The following is a 17858-nucleotide window of genomic DNA, read 5'->3' on the forward strand; positions in this document are numbered from 1 at the left end:
TAATCGGACCAGGCGACCTTTTTCCACTCCTCCAAGATCCAGTTCCGACACTTTTGACAGTGGACAGGGGTCATCATGGGCACGACTCCACTGCGTCATATGCAACATGGTGTGATGCACTGTGTGTTGTGACACATTCTTTTCGTAACCATCATTAACATTTTCTGTGACTTGTGCCACAGTAGACCTTTTGTTGGTTTGGACCAGATGGGATAGCCTTCTTTTTCCTTGCACATTGATTAGCCTTGGGTGCTCAACACCCTTTCGTCGGTTTGTGGTTTGTCGGTAGGTACTCACCACTGCTGACCGGGAGCACCCCACAAGCCATGCCATTTCAGAGATGCTCTGAGTCGTCTGGCCATAAGAATTTGGCCCTTGTCAAAGTCGCTCAGGTTTTTACTCCTGCCCATTTCTCCTGCATTCAACACGTTGATTAAAGGAACTTATTGTTCGCTAACCAAATAATATACCCTGACCTTGACACGATGATGGTCATAATGTTTTAGCTCATCGGTGTATATATTATATTTCTTATCTTATTGGCAAATAGTTTATTCTTGCTTTACTTTTAAGCATTAACTTCACAAAAGTTTTCTCATAACAAGACTTAAAATCGAATGTCAATTTTGCTTCTCAAGTAAATGTATCTTGTTTTAGGGATGCTTAGAGAGATTTTACTGAAAAACGACAAAAATACTGCGTACAGAAATTGCAATGCATTGGTCATAAACATCAAAATTATACAAAAAGATTTAGATTGGCAAAGCCCATTTTGTTTGAACAACATGTGCATGTTTATTTACGTAAAACAGACCAAATTTACAAATCCAAACCTCAAATCAAAATGCTAGTGCTAAAAATATAACAAATTAATTTTCCCAATACACACATCTCAGTATTCCTCAAATATGCTCAAATGAGCGTGTGCTCAATCGGTCACTGACATACTGTATGGAACACATTACGGTTAAATTTGAGACTTTCTCAACGGCCATTCAATGAGTCATACGTTCGACTAAGAGTATACAATGTGCTTTTAATGACAACCGAGTACAAAAACTAACCTTCCTGTGACAGAGACTGTACACTACATCTCAGGTACTTTGTGTACATTCCACAACTTTTTACATTTTTGCTTCACATATCGTACCTATTTGACAAAACAAGGTCCGTATGTATTCAACAGCAGTTGTGCATTAAAAAAAGAGTCATGTGGTAATTCAACTTCAGAAGATGACAAAAGAGGAATAAAGGATATTTCAATCTTGTTTCACATCTTGAAATGCAACAATTAGGGACTAGATGCTGATATTAACTTTTTGTCCAAGTCATTTCAAAGAGTCATATTGCTCTGGAATCAAAATTGTTGTAATACCTTATGAGATTATTTCAAGAAAGTGACTGGTGTTTATATTTTAAAATGGTACATTCTGTAAATGACTGCTTCGCATGAGCTTTGGCTAATAATACAATTCCATTCAAGGCAAATCAATTCATTCAAGGCTGACACATGCTTCTTATAAACACATAAGTAAGCCATCGGTGCTCATACAAAATGAATTCCAAAATTTACATTCCAGATATAAGTTTGTGCTGCTCTGAGCCAACAGTTCTTAAATCCAAGTTAATGGTTTGCATCAGGGTGAGTGAAGCAAATATTTTGTACCTAGCTGTCTTTCTATCATTTATTGTTGTATATTAACAATTTCAGACAAGAGCATCTCAAACTAGATGGTTGTGTTCTCTTACGATGTCATATTTTACCCTAAAATCAATAGGAAAAAATACTCATATTTAGTGATTTTAGGAGTTTTGGGTGTAAACTGATTACAAAGTAATTAGTTACAGTAATCCAATTACTTTTGAAGTCAAAAGAAGTCACGTGTTTCAAATTCTTTAAATTAACTTCAATTAAGTTGCTTTTAAGTACATTACTTGGGATGCATATAATTCTAAAATAACATAGAATACGTTTAAAACAGAAAACTTTTGTTTCCGTGATAACAAACAACTATGACAGCGAGTCATTTTAAGAATGAAACGCAAGTGAATGGAACATTGACATTTGAATTTGTTCACAGAAAAACAAAAGCTTCTGTGAAACGTGTTTTACAAAGTAACTTAAAAGTAAATAGTGACATGATTACTTCCCCCATCAATTACAATTTTAGAAAAGTAATTTGTAGTGGATTACTTGTTTGGGTTACTTACCCAACTGTATAGTGTGAAGCCTATTTGGAGAACCATTACGATTTTTGCATTGTGACATTATTTCTTTATGCAAAATATAATTTCTTATTTTCTTTGTTTTAGATTTTCGGTGAAATATGACCTGGAACATTTTTGAGAGTTTTGCGAGATTCATCCGTTAATGCAGCTTGTTATCGGATGAAATTGTTGCAGACATTATGTATGTAAATTCACTAAATGTAAATTCATCTAAACCTTTCATTATGAATCACAGTTAAAGAAACCACCATTTTTTATTTTATTTTGTCCTATCATTTCTTATATAGTCAGTGTTTCTATATTTCAATTAATGTTCATGCCAAAGTTAATATATTTTTGTAATGTAAAACAGAACTGACTTAGGGGGCCATTGAGACCAAACACTTGCGCTAAAAAAAATCATTAGCCATTTTTGCGCTTAAAAATGGTAGATGTTCTTGCGCTAAAAAACACTAGACACAATGCAACAAATATAATGCAGGTATTTCGAGGCATGTTTTAAAAAATGGAAGTTCTTTTAGCTTGACGCACTCCTGCGTGAGAGACTGAATCAAAAAATTTACTGAATAAAAAAATTGTTAGCCATTTTTGCACTTAAAAACGCTAGACGTTATAGCGCTAAAAAATGCTAGATGTTCTTGCGCTAAAAAGATCTTTAGCAATTTTTGCACTTAAAAACCCTAGACTTTATTGCGCTAAAAAATAGTTAGCCATTCTTGCGCTTAAAAACGCTAGACGTTATAGCGCTAAAAAATGCTAGATGTTCTTGCGCTAAAAAGATCTTTAGCAATTTTTGCACTTAAAAACCGTAGACGTTATTGCGCTAAAAAAATAGTTAGCCATTCTTGCGCTAAAAAACGCTAGAGGTTATAGCGCTAACAAATGCTTGCCGTTCTTGTGGTAAAAATTTGTAGATGTTCTTGCGCTTAATTTTTTAGAAGTTCTTACACTAGAAAAATGCTAGATGTTCTTGTGCTAGATATTCTTGCACTAAAAACACTAGACTCAATGCAACAAATATAACGCAGGTATTTCGAGGCATGTTTTAAAAATGGGAGTTCTTTTACCTTGACGTATTCCTGCGTGAGAGACTGAAAAAAAAAGCAAGATACGGCACAACAGTCAAAGACATCCGTCTAGAATATGTTTACATAGATTAACAATTGAAAAACCGCAGATGGACAGAAAAACATGTTTGGTTTGAACAGCCCCTTGATCCTTTAGCCATACCTAATTATGGTTGTCTGTGAAATATTTGAGACTAAATGGACATTTGTACAAAAATGACCTTGCATAACTCAAGTATGGTGAAATGAATCACAAGGTGACAGTGTAGTTGGTGAGTGACTTTATGAGCAAAGAATTGTGGGTAAGTTGCTTAGTGGCTGAAAACCTCGTATTGTGAATTAAAATCTGAATTCTTCCTCTCCAGTTCATCTTTTTACATTCAAAGGTAGAAAAAGCAAGATGTCGATTGATGCAACAAGTCACCGCTTAAAATCTGACGTGTTTTACAAAATATAACAAAAACACACACACACAAAAACAAAAATTTCATTTACAGCTATTTTCATGTCTCTGTTTTATCCCAGAGGAAGTAAAATGTCCATTCACTCACAAGGTTTCTTTTTTTTTTTTTGGCAATTTTAATAGCTCACCATTTCTCTTTTTTTTTATAATTTTTTTATTTTTAACATTCCGTGTCCTGTCTCCACCCTGTCCAAATTTCCTGACCCAGATCCCAAAGTTCGATTTAGCGGTACTGTGTCTCCATTACCGTCTCAGCAGTAGACTTGCAAGTAACACAACCAGTAAGATGACAGAAGGCTGGATCTGGTTTCCGGGGCCTTTGACCTTTTTGTTTTCAGGGCCATAGGTGTACAGTTTGGGCCTGTCAGTTTTCGGCCCAAAGACTGGTGGCCTACCACGGATGCACAGGTGGTCCGCACACATACCACTTCCTGAGCCACTGAAGTCATCACCTAGAGGCATATCATGGAAAAAGATTATGAACACTTGGGTGCAAAATAGGTTACAATCAGTAACAGTTGTTATGCCATATGTATGTGAAATTACAGTATACTTCAGGATGCAAATCCCATCTTGAAGACCCCATGAAATCAAAATGGGTGTTTTGTGGATTTTATCTATCTTTGAAGCCAACTATATACAAGTGTATTCTTAAAAGTAGACAAAATTAACCTTAAGTAGATATATACATTTAAAATTCACAGTCTTTCGCTTCCAGGAAAAGGACCAAAAATATTGATGACTCATCCTGCACTACACAGATTTTTGCCTAATCAAATGCCCTCTAGAATGAGACTGTCCCTCCCACTAATACCACCTTCAATGGACTAGCAAGTAGCAAATCATGGTGTATGATGTAACATGGCATGATGTAACTAAATGCTATTGGCTATTTAAAAATAAAAAAAGGACAAAGTATTTTATATGTCGTGCACAAACGTCCTGTTTCGATTGGAAATATGTAAACATAAGAAAAGTAAAAAACTCTTGTCAAGTGGTCATGGGGTCTTTAAAACAGTGCTAAATTTACCATAAAAATAATTAAGTGGAAAAATCATTGTACGAACAACTCAGAAAAAGTTATTTTTGGTTGGAAAGTAGTGTAACAAAATACATTTTAATTTCTTGTAATAAAATTACAGTTACTCACTTTCGATTAAGGTAATTACTTTTAAGTACATTACTTGGGTTATACATATTTCTAAAATAATATTATTTAAATAAAAAAAAAATAAACTGAAAAATAAAACCTTTGAAATATGAATTAATATGTTCATATGTATGTATGTTTTTCTGCAACAGCTGAAGGGTGTATGACAATGAACAAGGAGGAAATATAGACATTATTTTTATTTTTTTTTATTACTTTTTAAATAAATTATTCAAAAAAAGTAATCAGATTACAATTTAGACATGTAATTATTAATTTGTAATGGATTACTTTTTGAGTAACACACCCAAAACTGCCCATGAATAAGGCAGTCGCACTTTATATTAAGGTGTTTTTAACTACTAACATTAAAACAATACAATGTACTAATTGTGTATCTACATTTACAAATTCAAATCTGCTGCCTCTGAGGTTGAGGTATGGGTAGGTTTAGGGTTAGGGTTTAGCATTAGGGTTGGGGTAGGGTTAAGGACAACGTTAACAGTGTAACTACAGATGTGATTAAATGCAGGTACTTTAAATGACAGTACAATGCAACGACACATATGTATATAATAAGTACATTATTTAAAACGTTTAAGTACATAGTAGTTAAAGAGACCTAATATAAAGTGGATCCAATAAGGCCAATTGTTTAATGATCATGAAAATGTAACGTTTCAAAAATGTTTTAGCATTTTAAGCAGCTTACTTGTGTCTTGAAAATCCACATCGTTGCCATTGAGGGCGTTTTTTAGACGATTAGACATGATCTTCAGCAGCATGATCTGTTGACGTATAGTCCTGTCTGGCTTAGTGATGTCAATGTCCACCTCTGGGTTGTTAATCTGATTGGCCAGCCCATCGCCCATAACTTCTGGAAGGTAACTGCAGAGTAATCCATTTTCCATAATCATTTCAATCACTCATATTTTGTTAATGGTCATTTAATAATATTTTTGACATTGCACAATTGTACGCAGAATACGCAACAGGCTTGTATGCCAGTAATTATTCATACCGTATAACATTTTCTGAATAATAAAAGAAAAAGTGTGAACGTGCCTGTGCAAATCACATAGTTGATGAGGTGTTTTAAGTATTTTAAGCACTAGTTTTGTTTCATGCAGCTTACTGATGACTGAAAATACAGTTTGTTTGGATGTACTTGCACATCCTTCCACACACAAACAAACACACCTGAACCCCATTCAATGATTAATCACTTTTGATCAATTTTCAGGAACAGGATTTCAGTTCTCTGGCAGTGATAGCTAAGCAATTCACTTTATGATTTTGGCCACAAAAAGAGAGAAGGACGCAGTTTTCAGAAGTCCGCCAGCACTGACCGTGAGTAATGATTTAGAAATTCACAATGTGCTTTCATCCATCAAAATCCTGCAGATCTATTTAGCCTTGAGAGCCATGTAAATTGATTAATTATATCAAAATTAACAGCAAATTACACATACTGACAAGCTGAATGAAAATCCACTGAAATACTGAAAAGATTTGTTTGGCCAAAAGGTGTAATACAAAAAGATATAATTAGGCAATAAGGCTGGTCACACTTAATAATGGCACTTTTGCACTGCACGTTATGGCTCGACTCGCTTTTTCACTGCTGTTTAGTGCAGCCTGAACGTGGCTGGGATTATTGGCTGATCGTCATATTTGCACCGCCTCTACTGCCGTGACATCATCTTAGTGTGTCTAACAAACTGTGACTTTCAACATTCATTTTTTCCCCCCGGCCAAAACTGTTGTTGTGATACAGCGCTTGTCAGATACTGTTATAGCTACTGATTAGTTTTACACATTTTCTGTATTGTTTTTGGTAAAAAGGCTACAATGAAACCTAATGCAGGTGTCTCAAAACACATTTTTAAAAGCTGAAGTTCTTTTAACTTGAAAGGCTATCTTTAAAAATGTGGCAATCCTGCGTGGAATGCTGAACAAAGATGCAATGGTTAAAGATGTCCGTCTAGTGCATATTCACATAGAAAAACAGGACCCACTTTATATTAGGTGTCTTTTACTACTATTTACATGAGCATTTCATACAATATATGTACATATGTGTTGTTATATTATATTTTCAATTAAAGTACCTGCATTTAATTACATCTGTAGTTACAATGTTTTTGTTTTTTGTTTTTCTGCCCTTTTTCTCCCCAATTTGGAATGCCCAGTTCCCAATGCACTCTAGGTCCTCGTGGTGGTGTACTGACTCGCCTCAATCCGGGTGGCAGAGGACGAATCTCTGTTGCCTCTGGGTCTGAGACCGTAAATGCACGCATCTTATCACGTGGCTTGTTGAGTGTGTTACCGCGGAGACCTAGCATATGTTAAGGCTTCACGCTATTCTCCACGGCATCCACGCGCAACTCACCACGTGCCCCACCGGGAGCGAACCACATTATAGCAACCACGAGGAGGTTATCCCATGTGACTCTACCCTCCATAGCAACCGGGCCAATTTGGTTGCTTAGGAGACCTGGCTGGAGTCACTCAGCATGCCCTGGATTTGAACTCACGACTCCAGGGGTGGTAGTCAGATGTAGTTACCTGTACCTGTTAACCTTAACCCCTAAACCTCACCCTACCCCTACTTCTAAACCTACATGTACCTCTACCTCTTGTGAGGATTTTAAAGAAAACATGTAGTTACACAATAAGTACATTGTATTATATGTATTTTAATGCTAGTACATAGTGGTTAAAAACACCTAATATAAAATGGGGCTGAAAAAAAAGCGCAATTGGGTTTAAAAAGGTGTTTGGTGTGAACGGCCCCTTGAAAGGTACTTTGGTAATACCTAGCTTTGGCCATGCCATTCCAACATTTGTCACCATTGGCAGACGATGCTGTTTTACCACTGCAGAGAGCCGAGGGCAGCTGGATCCAGTACAACTGCATTTCTTTCAGTTTACTAGACACATCTGTGACCTGGGAATTACACACACACACACACACACACACACACACACACACACACACACACACACACACACACACACACACACACACACACACACACACACTTAAATAATATGGTATAACACTCATAAAAGCTGAGACTGGGCAAAATGTCCCCTCTTGGTATCTGGCACACATACCTGTACCTCCAGTCTGGCTGCAGATTTGGGGCTTGGTTTGTATTCAAGGGCTGTTACTGTGCTTGCTTTCTTTTTTGGCTCATCAGATACTGAGCTCGGTGTGCCTTCCTCGCCACGGTCACCACAAGCTTTAAAAATCTGAAACACACATAACACAACCATAAACAACAAATTGTTTGATAAGTACAGAGTCTAGTAAAAATAGCACTTTTACAAGAAACACAATGTACAGTGGGGTCCAAAAGTCAGAGTTCACATCTAAATACATTTTAAAATATCATTGACATCTGGGAATAAACTAAGTTTTAGGATTTTGTATATATATATATATATATATATATATATATATATATATATATATAAGGTATGGTGTAAAATGTAGAAGAAATATTTAAGATTTTAGGTCATTAATGAAATATTCAATAAGCACATTTGTGGCATTGACAATGTTAGCTCCTTTTGAACAAAAGGACAGATTTCCTTGCTTCCAATGAAACAAAATATGTTCTTTAGAACATTCTCAAATCATGCTGAGACAACATGCATCATCAGGGGTTTGCACAAATTGTGGAGTCCATGCTCAAGTGCATGCTGTTATTAAAGCAAAAGATGGACAAAACAAAAACTAAGACATTTTGAAATTCATGTACATTTTCTCTCAACTTTTTAGACCAATTACGGAAGCCTGTGATAAAAAAAAAAATGTCACTAGGTGAAAATCCTGTTGTAGTGTGCACACTAATGTTAATCTTGTTTAAAAATAATATTTTCGTTCTCTCTGAATTTTTTCTTGGAATTTTATTTTCTTAGATTTTTTCTGGTTTTCTTTGAAAAACTTTCAAAAAACATTAAAAAAAAACCACAGACATTGTCACCTTGTAAGCGTTAGATTTCACGCTTACCGATAGTGGCACCTGGTGGCCAAGGTTGGTACCACATGCTAATTGTTAGCTAGCAAGAAAATAAACATTTCACGTGTTGCCTCTTTTGCAGAAAAGAAATGTAGAACAAATATATATATATTTTTGAGGAAAGAAAAATAAAATTAGAGAGAAACAAAATTAATAAGAAAAGAATTCAGAGGGAAAACAATTCAGAGAGAGAAAAAAAATAAAAACAGTTGTGTTTCTGAAAAGTGGTCTCAGACTTTTGGACCCCACTGTTAAAAAAAGATAATTAATTTCTTGTTCTAACTTTGCTGGTATAGATTTCCATATTCTCCTGCATGGTGAGAACAGCCTCTGAGATTTTCACAGGAATGGAATAGATCACTGTATCCATACTGGGCTCGGCACTAAAACTGGACGCCACTTGTAGCATGGTTTCTGATCGAGAAAAACAAAGAGTATGTTTAGTAAGTTTCTAGCATAATTTATCTGTGCTCAGACAGTACATTAACATGCACATTAAAATTAAGATTTCAGTAAGACTAAAACAATAATTCGATTTTTTTAAATGGTAAATGGTCTGCACTTATACAGCGCTTTTTTAACCTTAGCGGTTTTCAAAGTGCCTTACACTGTGACTCATTCACCCATTTACACATACACCAATGATGGTATAGCTGCCATGCAAGGCCCTAGCCTGCCATTGAGAGCAACTTGGGGTTCAGTGTCTTGCCCAAGGACACTTCGGCATGTGAAATCGAACCGCCATTGAACCACCAACCCTGCAATTACCGGCCAACTCTAACTGAGCCACCACATTGCATTTACTTGCTTTTAGATGCTTTTATCCAAAGCGACTTACAGTGCACTTATTACAGGGACAATACCCCTGGAGCAACCTGGAGTTAAGTGCCTTGCTCAAGGACACAATGTTGGTGGCTGTGGGGATCGAACCTACAACCTTCTGCTTACCATTTCAGTGCTTTAGCCCACCATTCCACATTGCAATGCATTGTGTCATACATACTTGCACAGCAACTGCAGTTCATATGCTATACAAAATACATAAAGTGGTCAGAACATACATTTGAACATTTAACATGAGCTAGATTTTTGACCAATGAGATTTCATGGTGGGTGGCGCTACCCAGCACAATGCAAAAAAGAAGGAGAATAAAAATCAACAACTGACAAAATGTCTTGTCAAATGATACTTGTATGAGGATATAATCTCAGCCTTTATAATTTCAAATTTTACCTATAAGGCTCTGCCACTCAGTGTCCAGGTCAGCTTGATTGGCCAGGCAACCCTTCATGACGTTCTTGCAGTAGTTGATGCAAGGTTTGATTGAACTAAGGCCTCGACAGTGCGGGCAGTACACCAGCTTCATAATGGCGCGATTGCACTCCGGGCTCAGAGGAACCTATAGGAAAGGAGTTTATCAGTAGGGTTTCATCCACTTCTATGGTCAATAAACAGAGTTCTTTTAACAAGTTCTGCATCAAATTTTAAGCACAAAAATAGAAAAGCCACTATATTGTACATTGTGGTATAGTGGTTAAAGACATGCAGATATTGCACTTTAAATATAAAACGTTTGTCACGTTGACGGACTAGGTTGTACATTTTACATCAGGCTCTTTTTTATACAGTGGCAATAAAAAGTATCTGAACCCTTTGGAATTACCTGCATTTATGTATAAATTTGTCTTAAAATCTGATTTGATCTTCATCTAAGTTACAATAATGAACAAACACAATCTATTTAACTAATAACACAAATTATTGTTTTGTTCTTGTACTTATTGAATACAGCATTCAAACATTTACAGTGTAGGTTGAAAAAAATATGATGTCAATAAAAGCTTATTAGAGTCAGGATTTGGCAAACCTGGCATTCAATTAATGAAACGAGATTGAAGGTGTGGGTTAGAGCTACTTTGACTTATAAAAAGCACTCAAACATTTTGCGCTTGCTATTCACAAGAGGCATCTGCTGACGTGGACCATGCCTTGCAAAAAGAGAACTTGGAAGATCTACGATCAAGAATTATTGCTTTGCATAAAGCTGGAAAGGGTTAAAAGGAATCTCAAACAGCTTAGATATTCATCTGTCCAAAGTTAGACAAATTGTCTATAAATGGAGGCAATTTATTACTGTGGCTACTCTCTCTAGAAGTGTCCATCCAGACAAGATGACTCAAAGGGTACAACGCAGAATGCTCAGTGAGGTAAAAAAGAACCATAGAGTGACAAAGACTTGAAAGAATCATTGTAAATGGTTAACATCTCTGTTCATTAGTCTACTATACTGAAAAAATTAAACAGGCATGGTGTCCATGACAGGGATGAATTGGTCATTTAATGTAATGAAACATCCCTTTAACATCCTATGGCCTACAATGGAATATACGTTCTCTTCCCAAATCATTACTCACATTTTTACTCATGTTTTTATGTGGGGTCAGAAAATAAAAAATGTTTTTGGTACAATAATCATGGACATCTGTACACTTGATAGCGCTTGCTGTAAAATAGAAAACATCTTTTCTAGATGCTTCCATGTTAGCGTATTACTGTATGTGCATTTGGATTCAGGTCAACCGCTTGATATATTTTGCAATGGAAACTTAAATGTATCTTTGAAGTCTTTTGGGAGAGCCAAGTATAGAAGGCAAACTAATCATGCTGTATATTAGCCCAAAGCAACTTCAATATAATCACCTTACTGTGTGAACTAACCCATTTTCATGGTTTGATTAGACCGTGTGTGAACTTGCAAACATCATAGAACGAATGTACTCATGTTCAGTGCATGCAAATCTCTCCATAGGTGCTTTGCAGTGAGGTTGTGATTCTAGAAAGCGAGTTCAAGATTTTACATACATTATATCAACACAAGATGTTTTTCTGATAGCTATTTCTATAAAATATGGAATATTCCAAACCAATATGTTCTCAACATCAGCAAGAATTTAGGTCTTCTCAGCAGGAATCTCCAGAGAGTTCTTCGTCGGGAGACTGAATCCAATACTGTAACAAATCCTTTAAAGAATGGAGATGTACTATTGTGCTCTACTTTCATTTGTCAAAGCACCAGGGAGTTGTAGGAAAGTGTAGGCTAACCACTAAGGACTTGGACTGATTTTGCTTGTGGGGCGAAAATAATCAGGAATGCGGCTGTTTTGTAATTTCTGTCTTGATGTCGCGGATCCTTATAGGATCAGTTTACCCACAAAAAAAAATTCAGTCATTGTTTACTCACACCTGTGTTGCTATACGATTTTCTTTTACAGGGAGAAACTGTGAAAATAATTTGTGCTCAGTGTTGTCAAACAATGGCAGTTTATGTTGACCACCTCTTCAAGCTTCTAAAGTTAAAAAGCATACAATAAGGTTTGCTGAGAAATAAACCAAAACGTAATGTATTTTTTTGTGAAAATGTTCACTGACCGTTGATCTCCTGTGCGTGTTCATGACAGGGCACAAGATCAACAGTTCACGCAGCCCCCTTGCGACATTGGAGCATTCAAGCGGAAACTCGTTTTGTTTATCTAAAAACAGGTCCTCTACAGCGATAGCGACAACAGGACATAACACAGCTGCACACAGAGAACAGAACTTACTAAACATGTTTGAAGAGTTTGTAGTCGAAGAATTGATGCATTTCTATGCCCAGCCTTATTTTTTGAAGGTTTTTGGACCAGTGCCAGTTCACTGTGGACGGAGTTATCCGTGCAATGCTGAAAATAGAAAACAAGCAATCGATAGAATGTACCATGGCTCATCACTGCTGGTTAGGACAAAAACTTTGATTACCATAGAAATATACATTATATCGTATGTCGTTTGCTGTCAGGTGAGGACACGGTGTGAGGGCCTCCTCTATGTTTCTGTTTCATTTCCGAATACTCCGTTCAAAAAATTAAGGCTGGGCATAGAAATGCATCAATTCTTCGACTATAAACTCTTCAGACATGTTTAATAAATTCTGTTCTCTGTTTAGCCCAACATGTTTAGCGCATGCTTCCAACACATATGCTACAGATTTCTGGTTCACAGCTTATTTCCATTACCAAGCAGTGAAACATCACAGAGCCCGATTGCAGCCACACCAATACGCTACTCCCAAAATCAGCTTTTTTTATTTTTTTATTTGACAAAGCAAGGAAAACATGTAAACGTGGGATTTGAAATAATTGAGTTATTATGTTCATTCATCAAACTGTGAAGAGGCATGAACCCAAAACTTGCATACATTGTACAAGTCGGTAAGATCGAAGTTGGTAAAGGTGTTTACATAAAACGCATATTCAGGGTAATTGTCAAAAATCTACCGTGCTTATTGGTTTTTTCTTATGCGGTTTATGACCAAACATCGATAAAGTAAAGCCGTTTTATGCGTTTACATGAACACACACATTGTCGGCTTATTAAATGTATAGGTGCATGAACGCATGTAAACGTGCTCACTGACAACAGGCAAAAGAGTCCTTGTCTGGTGAAAGTAAATGTTTTCTCACTGAAAGCAGTGTATGGACATACATTTTCTACGATAATCCCCGAAAAGATAAATACCCAATCAAAAAACATTTACATTGTAAATTTACTCATAGACTTTTGTGAAATTCCATTTCAAAGGCCACATTATACCACAAAGACCAAGGATCATTAAAGGCAGATCTGGGACAAGGTTCTTTAAAAACATCAGTTAGGGCAAGGTTACAAGAAACTTTAACTATTCAATGTACCTTGAAGCACTGTGAGATCTATCATTAAATATGTGAGAAAATATGGAACTGTTAATCTTCCCAGAACTGAACTTCCTCGAACTGACTGTCTGGACAAGAAGAGTTTAGCAACTCAAAAGGATTTGCCAGTTCTCCACGACAGAGATAGAAAACAAAAATGAGACATGAGACAATAGCAAATCGCACTTCATAAATCTGGCTTGCATGGGAGGATGGAAGAAGGAAGCTTTTGTTATTAATTCTTTGTTGGTATTTGCCCAAAAGGCATGTGAGAGACTCAATGATTTGGAGAAGAATCCATGGTCTGATCTTCTGAGACCTAAATGAAACATTTAAGCTTTGAAGCAAAGCACTATATTTGGCACAAACTTAACCCGTCAACTTAAACTGGAAAACCCATTAACAAAGAAGGATATCTGGATCTGCAGTAACTACAGATTCTGGAGCACATGTGCAGTGATCTGCAAGAGCATTGAGGACAATTGGAGGAGGACTGAATTCATTGAGTAGGTTTAGTATTAATGTGTATCACATACAGAGGACAAATTCACATTTTCTGCATAGAAAAACTCCCAATAATGTAGTACCTGCGACACCTTTCGTACAATCTCTCCCGCCACATTAAGGCCCTGGACAAATGCCCGAGCAGCGACAAACGCCCGCACCAACTTGGCCTTCAATTCACGTGGAGCATCTCCAAAAGGACGCAAGGTCTCCGTCTGCTTGGAGGCACAATCGAGGAAGTCATCAGAGAGCAGGGAGGCGGTCTCGGGGTCAGACGCCTTCAACAGACGCTCCAGGAGCCTCATCCAGAACTCGTCCAAAATCTCCTCGAGGTTTAGGGCGGCGCCACTGTAATACCGCCGCAGGTCGGCATAGAGTTCGCGAAACACTCCCGCATTAGGCCGGTACAGATCCCCCATAGCTGCCACGAACGCCTCCTCCAGCCACCGTTCAGAGCCATTTAGAAGTTCCAGGAAGTATGCTGCAAAGATAAAAATGCAATTTTCCAAGAATGTATCAAAGGAAATGTCCTGTACGTCTGAATCCACTGACTTGTTTTCCAGTCAAAATATCTAAAGATCACAAGATATATTTACTTGAAAAGCATAATGACAAAATATTAAATATTGTATTCACAGAAATCTGACAACATTTATTATGGTTTAAACTTCCATAACTCATTGGCAAATAATTTTTTCTTGTTATAAAGGTGCATTTAGTAAGTTTGTATATATGTCGTCTTGGATTTATACTGACACCTAGAGGCATGGGTGAAGCATAATTCAAACACTATAGTTTTCAGATATTGATATCACTATTCACAGTTAGCCATGATTCATTTAATCCCAATTGAAAGTATTCAATATCAGTGTGATTACTGAGATTAAGAAAGTCATATTCGGCTGGTCATGTGATTCTAACATGGCAGCCCCCATGAGGGGACCCTCTCCATGTAAATTTAAAAAGCTTTTATAAGGTTACTGAAATGACTAGAGTATTCATCTCATGTGAATGCTCATGATCATTACTTTTCTTACATTTCTTTAGGAGTAAGACTTCTTTAATGAGGCAAATGTTACTGAGTGCACCTTTAACCTCTTCAACTCTGCGGACCCGCCAGAGGTCCGCAGATCCAAAAGGGGGTGCTGTGTTGCAAAAAAAGTTTATGCTTAAAATGTTCAAGTCTGGTAATACATAAGTCAGGCATATTATTGAAAGCTTAGAATCTTTTTAAAGATACCTGCCACGTCTGCATTTACGTTATATAAAATAACAAAATAAGGCCTGAAATAATCCACGTCATACATTTTAAATAAGCCAGGTCAATCAAGAAGTGGATGGAGGACCACCGGATCAAGACCCTGTCATGGCCTGCCCAATCTCCAGACCTGAACCCCATTGAAAACCTCTGGAATGTGACCAAGAGGAAGATGGATAGCCATAAGCCATCAAACAAAGCCAAGCTGCTTGAATTTGTGCCAGGAGTGGCATAAAGTCACCCTACAGCAATGTGAAAAATTGCAGGAGACTGAATTTGGTTAGAATTTCCTGAAAACAAGACTTAATATCTTTGCTTCTCTAGTAAATGCAACTTTTAAGGATGTTTAGATAGTATTTTTATCATATTTTCCAGAAAAAAATAAGAAAACTATTTGAACACAACAAACGAACAAACATTTTATAGATTGTACAAGCAGTATTCAGTTCTGTGGATCTGGGGATTATGTTTTATGATAAATTGTTAATAATATTATGTTATAATAACATTAATATATCCGCCACAAGCTTATGTGACATTTAAAATCTGAATGAAAAATGAAAAGCAGGACTTGGTATGAAACATTGAGCATTTTGCCTGTTAGCGGAATTTGTAAGACGTAACACAAATATAATTACTCTCATTTTAATAATATATGCATTATTAATCCAACATTCCCATCTACTCCAGTAAATTCTATTGAATTAATAATTAAAAAAACATTATTTTAGTGATTACAAGTTGTTTCGAAGGAATGCCATGAACAAAATATCACAAAAGTGATACAAAAGTCCAAATCAACATAATAACAATTGAATATTATTCACACATAATCATCATAAGTATCTGACCCAGAGTCAAGAAACTGAGCATCTCCATCATAATAATTTTTGGCCTCCTCTATCGTTTAACATGGCTGCACTGCAGTAAAACGCCATAAAAATCCCACTGTAATTGCCCCATGAGGACCACTCGGTGTGAAAGCACATGAGCTTCAGAGTTTTCCTTTAATCTACACTCACAATGACACAAACCAGAAGAGAGTTTGGGCTTCAAAGTGCTGCAAATCCTTCACCCATAACATTCATTAACCCCGATGCCGTTAAAGATATAGAAGAGTAAAAGAAAAATGTTAACGAAGAGCAGATGAAGTTTCATAAACAATCGCTCCAGATCAGAAAGCTGTCCGTGATAGTCCAAGTACACCATTAAACCTCAAAATCTAATTTCTTGCAGTCGGTGCTCCATTCTTCCCCAATTTTACACTCTTGTTGGAGAAACGACAGCTTTACAAACAGTTCAAGAATAATTTGAAAATCATCTCGCTGACTAAACATACAGCTAATGTTGCTGACCATAAATTGTAAATATGAAAAGATACCACACTGGCAGAAGTATCTTTACATTTTTTCAGTTTGAGAAAACTGAACAGACGTGTAAGAAGCTATAAGACAATATGCCCAATACTTAATGAAAAGTGACCAATTGCAAACAAAGTATATGTGCGTTTGAGGTGAGAACTCACTGTCGAATGTCCTGTACTGGGCATTGAGCGAGGCCTGTATGGATCGTCCTGCCTCCCTGACCAGACCCTCAAACTCCCGGCGGCTCAGGTTCGACAGCGTCTCCTCCATGGCACTGGTGCAGCAGGTGTAGCCCTGAGGGCAGATGCGAAGATGTTCCCCTGCAAATGGAATCCAAATATAAAATTATTTAAGCGTTTTAAACTAGTTATGGCACCAAGACAGCTATTACTAAGACATCATACATCAAGTTCTATACATTTTAAAACTTAGATGAAAAGGTTGACCATATTGTTATCCTTATTCATAAAAGCATTAACCAAAATGGATCTCATACATATCCCGTATATAATACTCTGTTATATATATAAAGCTCTGGAAAAAAACAAGAGTTCATTGTACTCAAACACATACCTAGAAATAGTAAATCCAGAGAAACTGATAATTTTGCAGTGGTCTCTTAATTTTTTCTACAGCTGTATACACACACACACAAATGTAAATCAGAACAACATTTATCTGACACAAACAACGAGGATCTCAATGATCAATTTACATTAGTACCACCAATAAAACAAGAAACACTATAATTTATATAACTTATAAACACAGCAATGAACAGCAGTATAATCGCATAATTGTTTTGTAGTTAATCGCCATTAATTGCAGATTTTTGAAAGTGCTGAAATTTGACACTATATATACTTCTTTTCTTGTCAAAATACATATATTTTCATATTGTTCAAACAAAACAATATGTAACAATATAATGCTTCTTTTTTTTACATTTTCCAAACATAGCCTTTCACAGTATTAAGATAGAAATGCACTAAAACAGCACCAATTCAAGTAAAATTACATGTTTCTCAAAATCTGTGTGGGAATTTGACTCATTGAACAAATTA

General features: G+C 36.5%; 1 protein-coding gene across 1 annotated transcript in view; it reads right to left on the bottom strand.

Moving 5' to 3' along the window:
• Positions 1-661: 661 nt before the first annotated feature.
• The window catches only part of LOC127641159 (glypican-1), a 47808-nt gene continuing 30611 nt past the window's right edge, over positions 662-17858 (bottom strand). The window contains exons 2-9 of the mRNA XM_052123963.1: positions 16956-17114; positions 14256-14653; positions 10175-10340; positions 9224-9354; positions 8030-8167; positions 7729-7859; positions 5622-5797; positions 662-4211 (exon numbers count right to left, since the gene is read on the bottom strand). Of these exons, the coding sequence (XP_051979923.1) occupies positions 4003-4211; positions 5622-5797; positions 7729-7859; positions 8030-8167; positions 9224-9354; positions 10175-10340; positions 14256-14653; positions 16956-17114 (1508 nt within the window). The 3' untranslated portion in view covers positions 662-4002. The remainder of the gene's footprint in view (positions 4212-5621; positions 5798-7728; positions 7860-8029; positions 8168-9223; positions 9355-10174; positions 10341-14255; positions 14654-16955; positions 17115-17858) is intronic.

This window comes from Xyrauchen texanus, chromosome 50, assembly GCF_025860055.1.
Source record: "Xyrauchen texanus isolate HMW12.3.18 chromosome 50, RBS_HiC_50CHRs, whole genome shotgun sequence".
Lineage (NCBI taxonomy): Eukaryota > Metazoa > Chordata > Actinopteri > Cypriniformes > Catostomidae > Xyrauchen > Xyrauchen texanus.